At 54.0% G+C, this 12,610-nt stretch overlaps 2 protein-coding genes and 3 non-coding genes across 5 annotated transcripts; 2 read left to right on the forward strand and 3 right to left on the reverse strand.

Annotated features, from left to right (window-relative positions):
• Positions 1-7,897: 7,897 nt before the first annotated feature.
• On the forward strand, positions 7,898-8,312 carry BJ171DRAFT_574220 (uncharacterized protein; the record flags this gene model as incomplete). Its single annotated transcript, XM_053113714.1, has 3 exons — positions 7,898-7,949; positions 7,989-8,068; positions 8,109-8,312. The coding sequence occupies 3 exons, from the start codon at positions 7,898-7,900 to the stop codon at positions 8,310-8,312; spliced, it is 336 nt and encodes a 111-aa protein (XP_052961769.1).
• An 855-nt stretch (positions 8,313-9,167) lies between these two features.
• On the forward strand, positions 9,168-11,133 carry BJ171DRAFT_613170 (uncharacterized protein; the record flags this gene model as incomplete). The annotated part of the gene is made up of 5 exons (XM_053115299.1): positions 9,168-9,176; positions 9,228-9,388; positions 9,455-9,486; positions 9,655-10,748; positions 10,855-11,133. 5 exons carry the CDS (start codon positions 9,168-9,170, stop codon positions 11,020-11,022), a joined length of 1,464 nt encoding a protein of 487 aa, XP_052961770.1. The 3' UTR covers positions 11,023-11,133.
• Positions 11,134-11,204: 71 nt separating this feature from the next.
• BJ171DRAFT_t362 lies at positions 11,205-11,275 on the reverse strand. The gene has a single exon. It is a non-coding gene; the product is annotated as a tRNA-Gly (tRNA).
• A 744-nt stretch (positions 11,276-12,019) lies between these two features.
• BJ171DRAFT_t361 lies at positions 12,020-12,092 on the reverse strand. Its single transcript has one exon. It is a non-coding gene; the product is annotated as a tRNA-Thr (tRNA).
• Positions 12,093-12,097: 5 nt separating this feature from the next.
• Positions 12,098-12,181, reverse strand: BJ171DRAFT_t360. Its single transcript has one exon. It is a non-coding gene; the product is annotated as a tRNA-Tyr (tRNA).
• Between the last annotated feature and the right edge of the window lie 429 nt (positions 12,182-12,610).

A 12,610-nucleotide genomic window follows, 5' to 3' on the forward strand; every position in this document is an offset into this window, starting at 1 on the left:
TCAACATGGCCAGCATGAACGAGCCTGCTTCAATCACAGCATCATCTGCCACCCACCAAAGCCAAACTGAAGTCAGAACAACCTCGTCGATGCCCGATATCGCCCAGCACTCATTCGAACACAGCCCAGACACCAAGATACCAATCAATGGACTTGCAGAGTGGCTACGATCGGTCAATATCGGCTGATTGATGATGTTTTTCAAACTCAACGCATACAAGTATACACACAATGCTACCCATAACAACTGATGGTGTTCATCAACCAAAAGAAACATCGAATAACTTGGGATCCACAAGCTCGGCATTGTTCGTCGTGTAGGGTGGAGAGCCCGTGAGAGCCGCAACAGGGTGCACGAGCTTGCTTGCTTACTTTAGTTCATCCATTGCCGGGTATCGCGTGGTACTGATGACCATTTGCCTTGGATCAATACACCTCTCGTAAACGGATACAAATCGCAGCAACGGCGGTGCAATACATTGAGAATATAGAGGGGGGTCACTGGATATTGCAGCCCCCGCCTAGTTTGGCGAGGTTGTTTTGGGCGGTTATGTTACCCTGGTCAGCCGCTTTACGGTACCAGTGTCGGGCAGTCTCGATGCTCTTGGTGACACCTCTGCCATTGTGATAGAAGTTACCAAGGTTGTTCTGAGCAACTGCATTTCCTTGATTCGCAGCCTTGGTGAACCACTCGAGAGTCTTGGCATAGTCCTGGGCGACACCTTCACCTTTGTAATAGCAGTTACCGAGATTGTTCTGAGCAACTGCATTTCCCTGATCGGCAGCCCTGGTGAACCATTCAACGGCCTTTGTATAATCCTGGATTACTCCTTCGCCATCACGGTAGCAGTTACCAAGACCGGTTTGGGCTATTGCATTCCCCTGATTGGCGGCCTTGGTGAGCCACTCGACAGCTTTGGCATGGTCTTGGACGACACCATGCCCGTGGTAGAAGCAATTGCCGAGGTTGCATTGACCCCATACATTGCCCTGATCAGCAGATTTGGTGAACCACTCGACAGCCTTGGCATAGTCCTGGACGGCACCATGTCCGTGGTAGTAGCAGCTACCGAGATTGCACTGGGCATCTGTATGCCCCTGATTAGCAGCTTTTGTGTACCATTCAAAAGCCTTGGCATAGTCTTGAGTGATACCTTTGCCGTTGTAGTAGGAAAACCCCAGTTGGTTCTGTGCAGCCGCCATTCCCATCTCGGCAGCCCTGCGATACCACTCGACAGCCTGGTCATCGTCCTGGGTGACACCTTGACTGTTCGCATAGCGGAGCCCGACATTCAGAATCGACCACAAGTGACCTTGAGTAGCGCCCCGACGATACAGTTCAACAGCCTTGGCGTCATCTTGAGGAACGCCAAGACCCCCCAGGTAGCAATCAGCAAGTGCATACTGGCTGATGGCATGACCTTGGTCCGCGAGCTCTTGCAGCAACCGCACGGCGAGTTGCGGGTCTTTGTCGGCTCCAAAGCCGCCGATCAAGCAACGTGCAGCCAGGTGCTTGCAGAACCAGTCGTGCTCCGTTCCGAGTTGGCACAAGCCGAAGAATCGAGCGGCAGTCGAGGAGGAACATTGCGTTTCCAGTCCGTGGATTGAGCTCTCGCCATACGGAAACTCGGCAGTCTTGCTCTCGCGCAGGAGTTGGTTGGCCCTGGGTTCGTCTTGGCGAGTTCCACGGCCAAGATAGCAGCACCAGCCCATCATGAATGTGGCAATGGGTTTCATGGTGGCGTCCTTCGCCTTGTTATGAACAACTTGCCAGTAGGCGAAGGCCTCAGTGTCGCTCTTGGTGATGCCGATGCCCGTGAAATGCAGCCATGCAAGCTGGGAGGCGGCCTCGACACTCCCCTTGTCGGCGGCTGCCTGATACAGCTCGGCGGCAGTTGTCCAGGCAGGGTCGTTGGCCGGCTTGCCGTCCGACACCGTGTGGGCGGCAGTGATATGGGCGTCGGCGTCACTCCGCTGGATACCCATGATCACTGCCCGCGGGAGGCCATAGCCGGTGGTGAGTCTCTGGGCCAGAGTCGGGGACTCGAGTCGACGTGGCGACGCAGAGCTGGCGGTGTCGGCGGGAATCGGGAATGAAGTAACATCCTCGAAGGGAGCGAGAATCGACGCGATGTCCCCAAAGGTGGGACGCATGGATGGGTCTTGGTGCCAGCACTGTTCGACGAGCAACCAGATGTCGTCGGGGATGCCATCGAATCGGGAGGGTCTCTGGCCATTGCAGACCAACCCCCTGATAGCTTCGCCTTTCATCGCTTGACCATCGTTGGAAACCCAAACCGGATCGGCATTGTTCAGTACTTCGTACATGGTGATGGCGAAGGCATAGACATCGGTCATCATCGTGGTGCCAGTCGGATTCTCATCGTCGAGCATCTCGGGAGCCATGTATCCCTCGGTGCCACTGGTCGAGCCGCCATTTCGATTGGGGTTCATCGAGGCCGAGGTGTGCTTGGTTCTGGACAAGCCAAAGTCGGTGACGATGGCCTGGAAGGATTTGTCCAAGAGGACGTTGGCTGCCTTGAGGTCGCCGTGGATGATGCTTCTGGCGTGCAGATAGGCCAGGGCCGCTGCAACCTGGTACAAGAGACTGAGTTTCTTCTCGAGGGAAATGTTGTTGTTGGCCACATAGTCACGAAGCGTGCCGTTTGGCATGAACGGAGAGACCATGAACGGAGTGATCTTTTCGCCGGCGTCGCCCTTGTCGCAGGCTCCGAGGAGTGGGAGGACGTGGGGGTGGCTGAGATTCTGCCAAACCTCGATCTCATGGTGGTAGCTGGCGAGCTCGGGGTCGTTTGGAGCGCCGAGAAGCTGCTTGATGGCGACTTGGGTGCCAAAGTAGCTGCCAGTGAACACCCCACCAAACCCACCACGGCCGATGGGGCTGGCTGAGCGGTCGGTGATGTCGCTGGGCGAGATGTACCATGGTGGTCTGTCCTGGTGCTGGTGGATAAGGAGCTTGCTGGTCATCTTGAAGGAGATGGACGGATGGAAATGAAACCTGGGGGAAAGGCAATGGTGTGGTTGGAGGATGACAGGAGAGGAGTCTCGGGAGTCATTTCCTCCATGACTCGCCCCTCTTCCGCCAGGGATGCCGATGTGGCGGTGTTCGGTTGTTTGTGCTGCGCACGAGGACATGGCACATGACGCCGTGTCGCTCACGTGGATCGGATCGCTGACGGCATCTGGTGTGACCGCCGGCTTTGCTTGGACAGCACTCGTCGCTCTATTCCCACAATCGACATCATCCGGCATGCAGGCCACCAGCAACCAACTCTGTTCCTGCCCGGCCCACGGCACCGACCACGATCTGTTCCTCTCATACCGTGCCCAGACTGATGCCGACACTGTCCAGGCTCTGAAGGAGGTGCTCACCTCGGTCGCCCTCCGTCGATATGGCAAACCCCTTTCCGTCTTCCACGATGTCGACTGCCTCAACAATCCCAGCGACCCTCCAGCCAGCTCCATCAGTGCCCTCCCCACCAGCAAGGCCGTCTTCCTCCTCCTCAGCAAGGCCTCGATGGACATGATGAAGAACAAGGTCAAGAATGGCCAAGAGTATAGCGTCCTGCTCGAAATCAAGAAGGCTCTCGACCTCAAGGATGCCAAACGCTCCCTCCCTGTCCTTCCCCTCGGAATCGCCACCAAGGAGACCAAGGACGATGTCGATGACTTCACTCCCTTCTTGCCACACATGGTGTCCCTCCCCGACGACCCTGCCCTTGCCCCCCTCAAGCAGATCCTCGGCAGAGTGAGCCAGATCCAATCCCTTGGCATTCGTCCCGACCAGATGCACAAGCGAGTCTACCGCCTCCTCAACCTCGTCCATCCCATCCCACCCAACATGGATCTCATTACGGCCATCCATGACAAATACTTTTGCGACTCCAAGTTCCGATTCGATCCCGTCCACCTCGACACCCTGCTCAAGCAACTCACTCTGACTGGCCGTGCCGTCATCTCTGGCATGGGTGGCATGGGCAAGTCTGTCCTGGCCGTCCAGATCCTGTTCTTCATGATGGGCATTCTGAATGCGAGCAACAAGGACGACCTCCATGTCATCAAAGCTAAGACCATTGGCATCAAGCCGCAGTACCGCCAGGTCTTCTGGATCAACTGCTCGACCGAGTCGACTGCCATCGATGGACTCATCGACATGTTCCCTGGCATCAAGCCCGATGTGATCAAGGAACATGCCTCGAGGTTCCTCGCCAACACTCACGGCTATCTCCTGGTGCTCGACAATGTCGATGACATCAACGTGGTCGACTCTGTGTTTGAGCACTCCAAGTCGGTCGGGTTCAGCGGCGATGTGGTGGTGACGACCCGGCTGGCCTCGCTGCCTCCTGGTGCATTCACCAGTGCTCTTGAGACCAAGGTACCGAGCTTCCAGCACGATCTGATCCGTCTCGGCAACTGGGACGACTCCACCACACTCGACTATATCATGTCGTCATCGCCGATGATTGTCCAGCGACTTGTGTCGGACGAGGCCAAGAAGTCACTGGACAGCATCGTGGCCAAGATCAGCGGATATCCACTCGTCATCCAGACATTCATGACGTTTGCCGAGAACTACGACACTCCCCTGTCGGAGCTCGAGGCCACGTTTGCAGGAGCATTGGAGCTGCAGGATGGCGAGGACGACACGCGGTCGTCGCTCAAGGTGATTGTGGATCTGTCGCTGGACTCGCTGATGAAGCGAGGAGATGAGGGCATCGAGGCAACCAGGCTGTTCGGTGCCCTCAGTCTGGTGGCACCGGCCAACATCCAGTTTGAGTTGATCAAGGAGATTGTACAGAAGATGGAGTTCAAGATCGAAGGTGAGTTGAGTGGATCGAAGTGCAGTTGATGGTGCCAGTGCATGGAACTGATCATCCATCTGTCCACAGTGGCCGATCTGATCAAGATGGTGGTTCAGAGTGGTCTCCTCCGAAGTGGAAACGAGGGACGGTACTCGACTCACTCGCTCACCCAGCAAGTGGCTCGAGAGTATGTCCAAGCACACAGTGAACTGAATGCCGAGGCGATTGAAGATGCAGCGGGTGAAGCTCTGATTGAGCTAACCGAATCTCTGCTGGTGGATGCATATCCGTACTTGGAGCATCTTGAGGAATTTTCGGCGGTGGTGGCAGCAGATGGGTATACCGCGGACATTCATCAAGTAGTCGAATATCGCATTGCTTAGATGGCGGACATACGCGGGTCCTACACCCAGGCGATGGAGCTATATGAGCAGCATCTTGCCAAATGCATCGAATTCTACGGCTCAAAAGAACACCCTGAAGTCGCAGCCACGATGCACCAATTGGGAAACGTCGCCTCCGCCCAAGGCAAATACGAAGTCGCCTCCAGGTACTATGAAGAGGCACTCGATATCAAGACCAGAGTCTTTGGTACACGAGAACACCCCGATATCGCTGTCACGATACATCAGTTAGGCAATATCGCATCATCCCAAGGTGACTACGAAACTGCCTTCAAATACTATCAAGAAGCGCTGGTGATCGAGACCATGGTCTATGGCACGCGGGAACACCCTGATGTCGCCGCCACGATCCAATGCCTCGGGGATATTGCCACTTCCCAAGGCAATTACGAGGCCGCCCTCGAGCACTACCGAGAAGCATTGGATATCATGGCCACTGCCTACGGGACACGAGAACACCCCTCAGTAGCCACGGCGATCCATTGTCTCGGGGATATCGCCTCCTCCCAAGGCGACTACGAGACCGCCCTCGAACGTTACCAGGAGGCACTCGACATCAAGATCAAGATCTATGGCACGCGGGAACATCCCTCGGTAGCCACCACAATCGCCAACATGGGCAGTGTCGCCTCGTCTCAAGGCAAGTACGAGACCGCCCTCAAGTGCTACCAGGAGGCGCTCGACATACACACCAAGGTCTATGGAACACGAGAGCATCCCGATGTCGCTATAACGATCCGTCGCCTCGGGAATGTCGCTCTGATCCAAGGCAATTACGAACTGGCTGAAGTCAGCTATCGCGAGGCATTGGGTGTCTTTGTCAAGGCCTTCAAAACTCGGCAACATGTGCATGTTGCGTGGACCCTCGATGCTCATGGCAAACTCAAGTTTCTCCAAGGACAGCTCTCCGAATCACAAAGCATGCTCCAAGAAGCCTTGGATATCTTCACAAATGTCTACAAAAATCGGAAGCACCCTGAGATTGCCACGACCCTCAGAAATCTGGGTGATGTGTCCAACGCTCAAGGGGAATACGCCAACGCACTCGGCTTGTACCAGGAAGCTTTGGACATTTGGACCCAGACCATCAAGAATCCCGAGCACAAAGATATCAAAGAGGCTGAGATCGGCATTGCTGATATTGAAAAAAAGATTGGTCAGCAATGCCAACCACTCGGATCCTCGATTGCAGGGTCCTCTCGCAAGAAGCCCTCTGACCATGGCCACAACAATAAGAAAAGCCGGATCATGTAGCTGTTAGCATTCCTTCCAACCCTGCCCTCATACACTCCGATCCAGTTGTCCTTGGTCAGTGGGAGAGTTTTTCCACCCATGGTCCATCTGTCAGCCCTGATACATCAAATCAATGTGTGGCGCGGCTCGTGATCAATCGAATATGCCTGCATCGCTATTCCTGGATCTTGGGCAGCACATTTGGCAACACGAGAGTCCTGGTCTCGCTGTTGAACAGCACACCCACATCCAATCACATAACCGCATCACTGATGTTTGAGCCAACGAGACGCTAGAATCATCGTCGACACCAGTCGTTCACCGACCACCGGACAAGACTGGATGATATGTTCGACTTGCTTTCGATTCCAGGATTGATTCAGCTCCGACTTTGATTGGACGAGCACTCAATACGCACATGTGTGTGTGTGCTTGGCTTGCCAGTGCTCGACTTGCTTCTCCACAACTTCCCTCTCTGTCTCCTGTCTATATCCATCACCCACTTGCCTCCTTCCTGTCTCCGTCAACATGGCCAGCATGAACGAGCCTGCTTCAACCACACGTCATCTGCCACCCACCAAAGCCAAGCTGAAGCCAGAACAACCTCGTCGATGCCCGATATCGCCCAGCATTCATTTGAATGTGTGCAGATGTGCCCAGGCTCTTCTGAGCTCCAAGCTGCCTCGCTTCCACAACGGTGCCAGAAGACGAACTGTGCGATCCAAACGGACTGTGCGATCCAGACGGACAGATTCAGATTGGCCCATACCAAGTGACCAGATTGCCATCTCGCTGCACTGCGATGATCAAGAGACAACCGACCGATCCTGGCTCGTTGCTCAGACCGGGGAAACGCTGCTGCCTCGTACTTCCTGGCACAGATCCTCCAAACCGATCTCGACAATCAGCAGTTTGAAAACGAATCCAAGCAGGCAGCCATCCGCCAGCGAGTCTTTCGCCAACTGAAGAATGCCGCCAAAACAAGCCATCCAATCGCACAGTTCCAACTGGCTGGATGCTATCACGATGGCATCGGTATCAACCGGGGCCTCACCAAGGCCTGGTTCTCATCCATCGGTCATGGTGTCGAACAGAGCGATGTCGCTGCTCTCGGTCACTGGCAGGAAGTCAGCACCAAGTCTATCGATCCGATCACCAAACCCATCTCCACCCATATGGTCGGTTGGCTGCACTACCTCGGCCGGGGTACCGTTCAGGACAAGCAGAAAGGTGTCAAGATCATCTGAGACAACCAATCGGATGAATTCAAGCTTGGGGAGACCGAGTGTTTTTAGGCGGGGTGGTACAGCATCAATAGTGACTTGCCCGCATCTCGCAAGTTCTTCGAGCTGTGCCAGCTTGGATCAGATAGAGACTGGCTGTGCAGACATCTCGCGGCTGTGCTTGTTTCATGGATTCGGAACCGCCAAGAACAAAATGAAAGCAACATCCATACTTGAGCAGCTCGCCAACGAAGGCCACAGCGACAGTCAGTTTTGGATCGGAAGCTGCTACTACTGGGCCCGAGGAAAATCAGTAGACAGACGCATGGCATTCGAGTGGTACAGCAAGTCGGCCAGCCAAGGCAACTCCAACGGGCAGTGGATGGTTGGTTGGTGCCTATCTACTGGGACATGGAGTCACCGAGGACTACACCAAGGCAGTCGAGTGGTATCGCAAGTCGGCCGAGCAGGGCAATCGATACGGACAAGATTATCTCGGCCTTTGCTACCAGGTTGACGCTGGTGTCCCCGAGGACGCCAATACCGCCGTTTTCTGGTATCGCAAGTCCACTGAGCAGGGATTCCGATATGCCAGCTTCAACCTCGAGCAACTCGGCAAGTGGCCCTGATTCCGAGCCCTTCCTGATTGCCATATTCCAAGGATTCTGTCACAGTACTGAATATGCAAGCAGCCAAGCAAACCGTGCCATCACCCATCCCAGACACCATGATACCAAAGAGTGCACTTGCAAAGTGTTTTCAGTGATGGGGAAGTGTGGTGGTGTTGTATTTGATATTCAGTACATCCAACACATCCAATACATCCAATACATCCAATACATCCAACACATCCAATATACAAACAGTGCTGTCCCACAACGGTCGCTGATGCTGATCGCCGGATAGAAACCGATTGCCAGACCGAAACATCGGACCTCTCGACAACAGCAAACTCAACATTCAAAATCATCCCTCGTTCTGCAACCACAATGGTGGAAGAGTGGACACGATCCAGACCGCCCCGCCACACGATTGCGCTCTTTGCTCTGCGTCTTCTCCCACTCGGTCGTTGTTGGCCGAGTGGATGAATGATCCGACTTTGGAGTGGTTTTGTCAGTGGGAGCTATTGGGCTCAGTTGTCTCTTCAGCGTGCCGGATTATGGCAAAGCGCACATACATCATTCACAAGAAAGCGCATCACAGCCGCGATTTCCGCACTGCTGCCAACTTCAAATCTCGATAGCACATCGTCTTGGGATATGTGTCGAGAGTGGCCAAGAAGCAGAGGCCCACTGGATTCCATTTTTATCACAGGTTTGGGCCTCAAGGAAGGTCAATCTCGCCCTCGGTCGTCTCTGCCGCGCACTCATCCTCGCCCAGACAGTTGGCACCACTATCCAAGGATGGAAGTCGGGTCTTGCGGTGCTCGACCTCCCTCATGTTGGTGACATGATGAGAGCCGTCCATTCCACAAAGACCCCAACATGCCGAGGGTGCGAATATGTCGGTATCTAATACCCTGGACACACTGATGGAGGTGGCAGATGAAGGCGAAGCAATGCAGTGCAAGGACACGGGAGTTGGACTGGCGATCCACCTCGGCGATTCTGCTGGATGAGAAGAACACAAATGGCTCAGTCGGCGATGTGATTGCGTCGAATATCGACATCAATGAAATGCCACCGCTGGCGAATACGCATATGATGTCAGTCGGATGTGAACAATGGCAGGATCGGAGCCCTGTGCAATATATATGGGTGATCGGCCGCAGTGCCTTCATACTGGAGTCGATATCGAAGGGGTGTGTGTTACGCCGTGTCCCTCACACAATGCCGAACGTCACCCATCCAAGTTGTGCACCGGTCATCCCGACCGATGAACACACAGACACAGACACACAGACACACAGGCGGAGCATTCATCGCCCGTGTGTCCTCAGAAACGGGACATATGTCCTAATGACGTCGACAGATGCCTCGGCCTCATATTCCCGCCGCCGTAACCTATATAGCGCGTATGGCATTGCTCCCCCGGCCCTGTCCCGGATCTATCCTCAGCGGCACTTCTCGAGCCCGGCCACATCGCTTGGAAGCCGACACTGTCTTGCCATCAACTTTGGCACTGTTCTCTCAATCCCGAGTGCCTCCGACGTCCATATCGTCGCGTATTCAACCTCTGTCGATCCAGCCCTCAAGACCATCCAGACCACAGCCATGGATCCCGTTGTGATGCAAAATGCCTCAATCTTTTCGATTGTGGTCTACATCGGCACAGCCCACTTGGCACTTCATTGTATCAAATACGTCAAGTGGAGACATACATTTAACATTCAGCGCGGTCTCCAGATACACTCGCTCATGGCTTTGGCAATCATATTCTCGGCACTCTACTGCATTGGCAATCAACTGATGCTTTATGACGTGTGCACATCCAACACATACTGCACCCAGTTCGCCAACTTTCTCTATGCCTTTGGCGATTGCATCGGGTCCGCCTCTATCGGTTGGGCATACCTGTTGAGACTGCGAGTGATGACCGTCAACAACGAACCAATGTACGCATGGCTCTTTGTATTTGGGATTGCACCGATCGTCTATGGCACCAACGATGTGTGCTTCATCCTCAGTACCTACGGCGTCATTTCCACGGCCGAATCGTGGTACCTCAACTTCATTTTCAACCTGGCACTCGAAATCAACCTCATCTGTCTCCATGTCCTGATGATGTTTCGACTGCGTTCCCTTGACAACTCCTCGCGTACCTTGAGAGCGTCAGCTCCTCCACGAACTCAAATGAACCAGAAGCGCGGCAGCACTGTGGGTCACTTGGAAGGCAGGGATGAGGTCAAGCGTGAAGGAGTACTTCTGCTCATAGCGATCGCAGCTGAACTGGCGCTGTATGTCGGATTCCAAGTATACACTCAATACGACGCCACCGGGTTGATCGGAAACGCCGTCTGCATATTCCTATGGGTCCTGGACATTTTCTTGTTCTGCGTCGTCAACAACCATGTTACCAAGATCATCAAAAAGTCGTCCTCGTCATCGAGCGAAGGCTCGACATCAGTTACCCAATCAATGACCCAAACAAAGGCTCTTCAGCCGGATAGTCCTTCAGGCAGACCCATCATATCTACCGCACGAAGCTCCAGTGTTGCTCGACCGCTCACAGCTCAAAGCCCGGACAACGAAGTATAAGCGACAGTGGAATGACTTTGGCAAAGAGTCCTTCTGGTGCTGGCAGGCGAGCAGGGGGGAAGCGAGCAGGGGAAGAGTGGTGAAAGCAAAGGCGATGAACAACAGAGAGCGGTATGGGGCGAATGCGCAACTGAGCAAATAAGGAACTGAAGCCAATGTGGAATTGCGCAAATGTGAGCTGAACGAATGTGTAATCGTGCAAGGGAGAAAGAAAGACGTGAGGGAGAAAGCCAAAGAGGCAGCGAGCGGATTGACAAAAGTGGGAGGAACAGTGTGTGAGATGACGGAAGGGACAGCGAAGAAAAAAAAAAGCGAAAGCAAAATTGCATGGTCCGGGAATCGAACCCGGGTCTGCCGCGTGGCAGGCGGCAATTCTACCACTGGACCAACCATGCCTTGTTGAGAGGGATATCAACCCATCATACAGCACGACTAAGTGTTGAGTCAGCAGCCACAACCACAACCACAACCACAACCACAACCACAACCACAACCACAATCATGTCATGCTGGTACTGGAAGCCATGATGCGCTGCCAACATGCGATCTGGTCTTGCCCCCCCCCAGCAACTCCAAGCCCATTTGTTTCTCTACAAGACCTCTCAATTGTCACCATACGACCAACACATTTTTCCTTGTGCGGACGCGGCTCATGGACGATCGAGGACAGAGTGCTTGAGGAGGAGATCGACAATCGTCACTGTGGATCCGGGCACTCCCATGCGGTGCAGGCTCATAGTGCATGGCCCATGGTGCATGGCTCATGGTACACGGCCCGTACACTCGAGAATCGATGGCCACCAGAGCAGACAGCAGACAGCAGACAGCAGACAGCAGACAGCAGACAGCAGACAACAGGGCGAACAAAATGCACGGGCACGACGATATGGATGCAAGTGGACAGAAGCGCAACACACGATGGGGACTGAGCACAACAACACAGTGCGAGTTGATCAGCGCAACAGACGCACCATGCAACAGACGCACCATGCAAACCGCAACAGCAACGATGAGGTGAGGCAGCAGCACCGAGCAGAAGCAGCATCAGCAACAGCAAAGGAGAGAGCGAGATGCAACAGGAACAAGAACAAGAACAAGAACAGGGACAGGACCAGGGAAAGAAATGAGAAAAAAAGGAATGCCTTCTACCAGAATTGAACTGGTGACCTTCTGCTTACTAGGCAGACGCTCTGCCAACTGAGCCAAGAAGGCTGGAATCCGACGACCCGGAGTCGAACCGGGGACCCTCAGATTGCTCGTTCACTACAGTCTGATGCTACTACCAACTGAGCTATCGTCGGTTGGTGGATGTTACACCGCATAGCATATATGACTGGGGCTTGATTGAATCATCATCCGACAAATCATCCAGCAGTCGACTTGACAAATCATCCAGCACTTGACTTGAACAAATCATCCAGCACTTGATTTCGACAAATCAGCAACATCCACCCATATACCTATTTGCATATTCTTTTCCCACGTGCGACCTATATGTACCCAATTCTCGCCGCCAAGAGTGAAGGGCTCAAGACCTCTGAAACTCGATAAGCTTGCACTTGGATCTGCAATCGGAGGTCCCGCTCTCAAGTCTCTGAGTCTGCAAGCCTCGCTCTGAGTTTTCCGGCACCAACGATTAATGTGAAACATCCTCGCCATCCATCCTACCCCTCCCGACGCATCATCCATGGTCTCGTCCTCATCGGGAGAACTGAGCCACTTGCCCATGT

Source organism: Polychytrium aggregatum, assembly GCF_025602895.1.
Source record: "Polychytrium aggregatum strain JEL109 chromosome Unknown BJ171scaffold_123, whole genome shotgun sequence".
Taxonomy (NCBI): domain Eukaryota; kingdom Fungi; phylum Chytridiomycota; class Chytridiomycetes; order Polychytriales; genus Polychytrium; species Polychytrium aggregatum.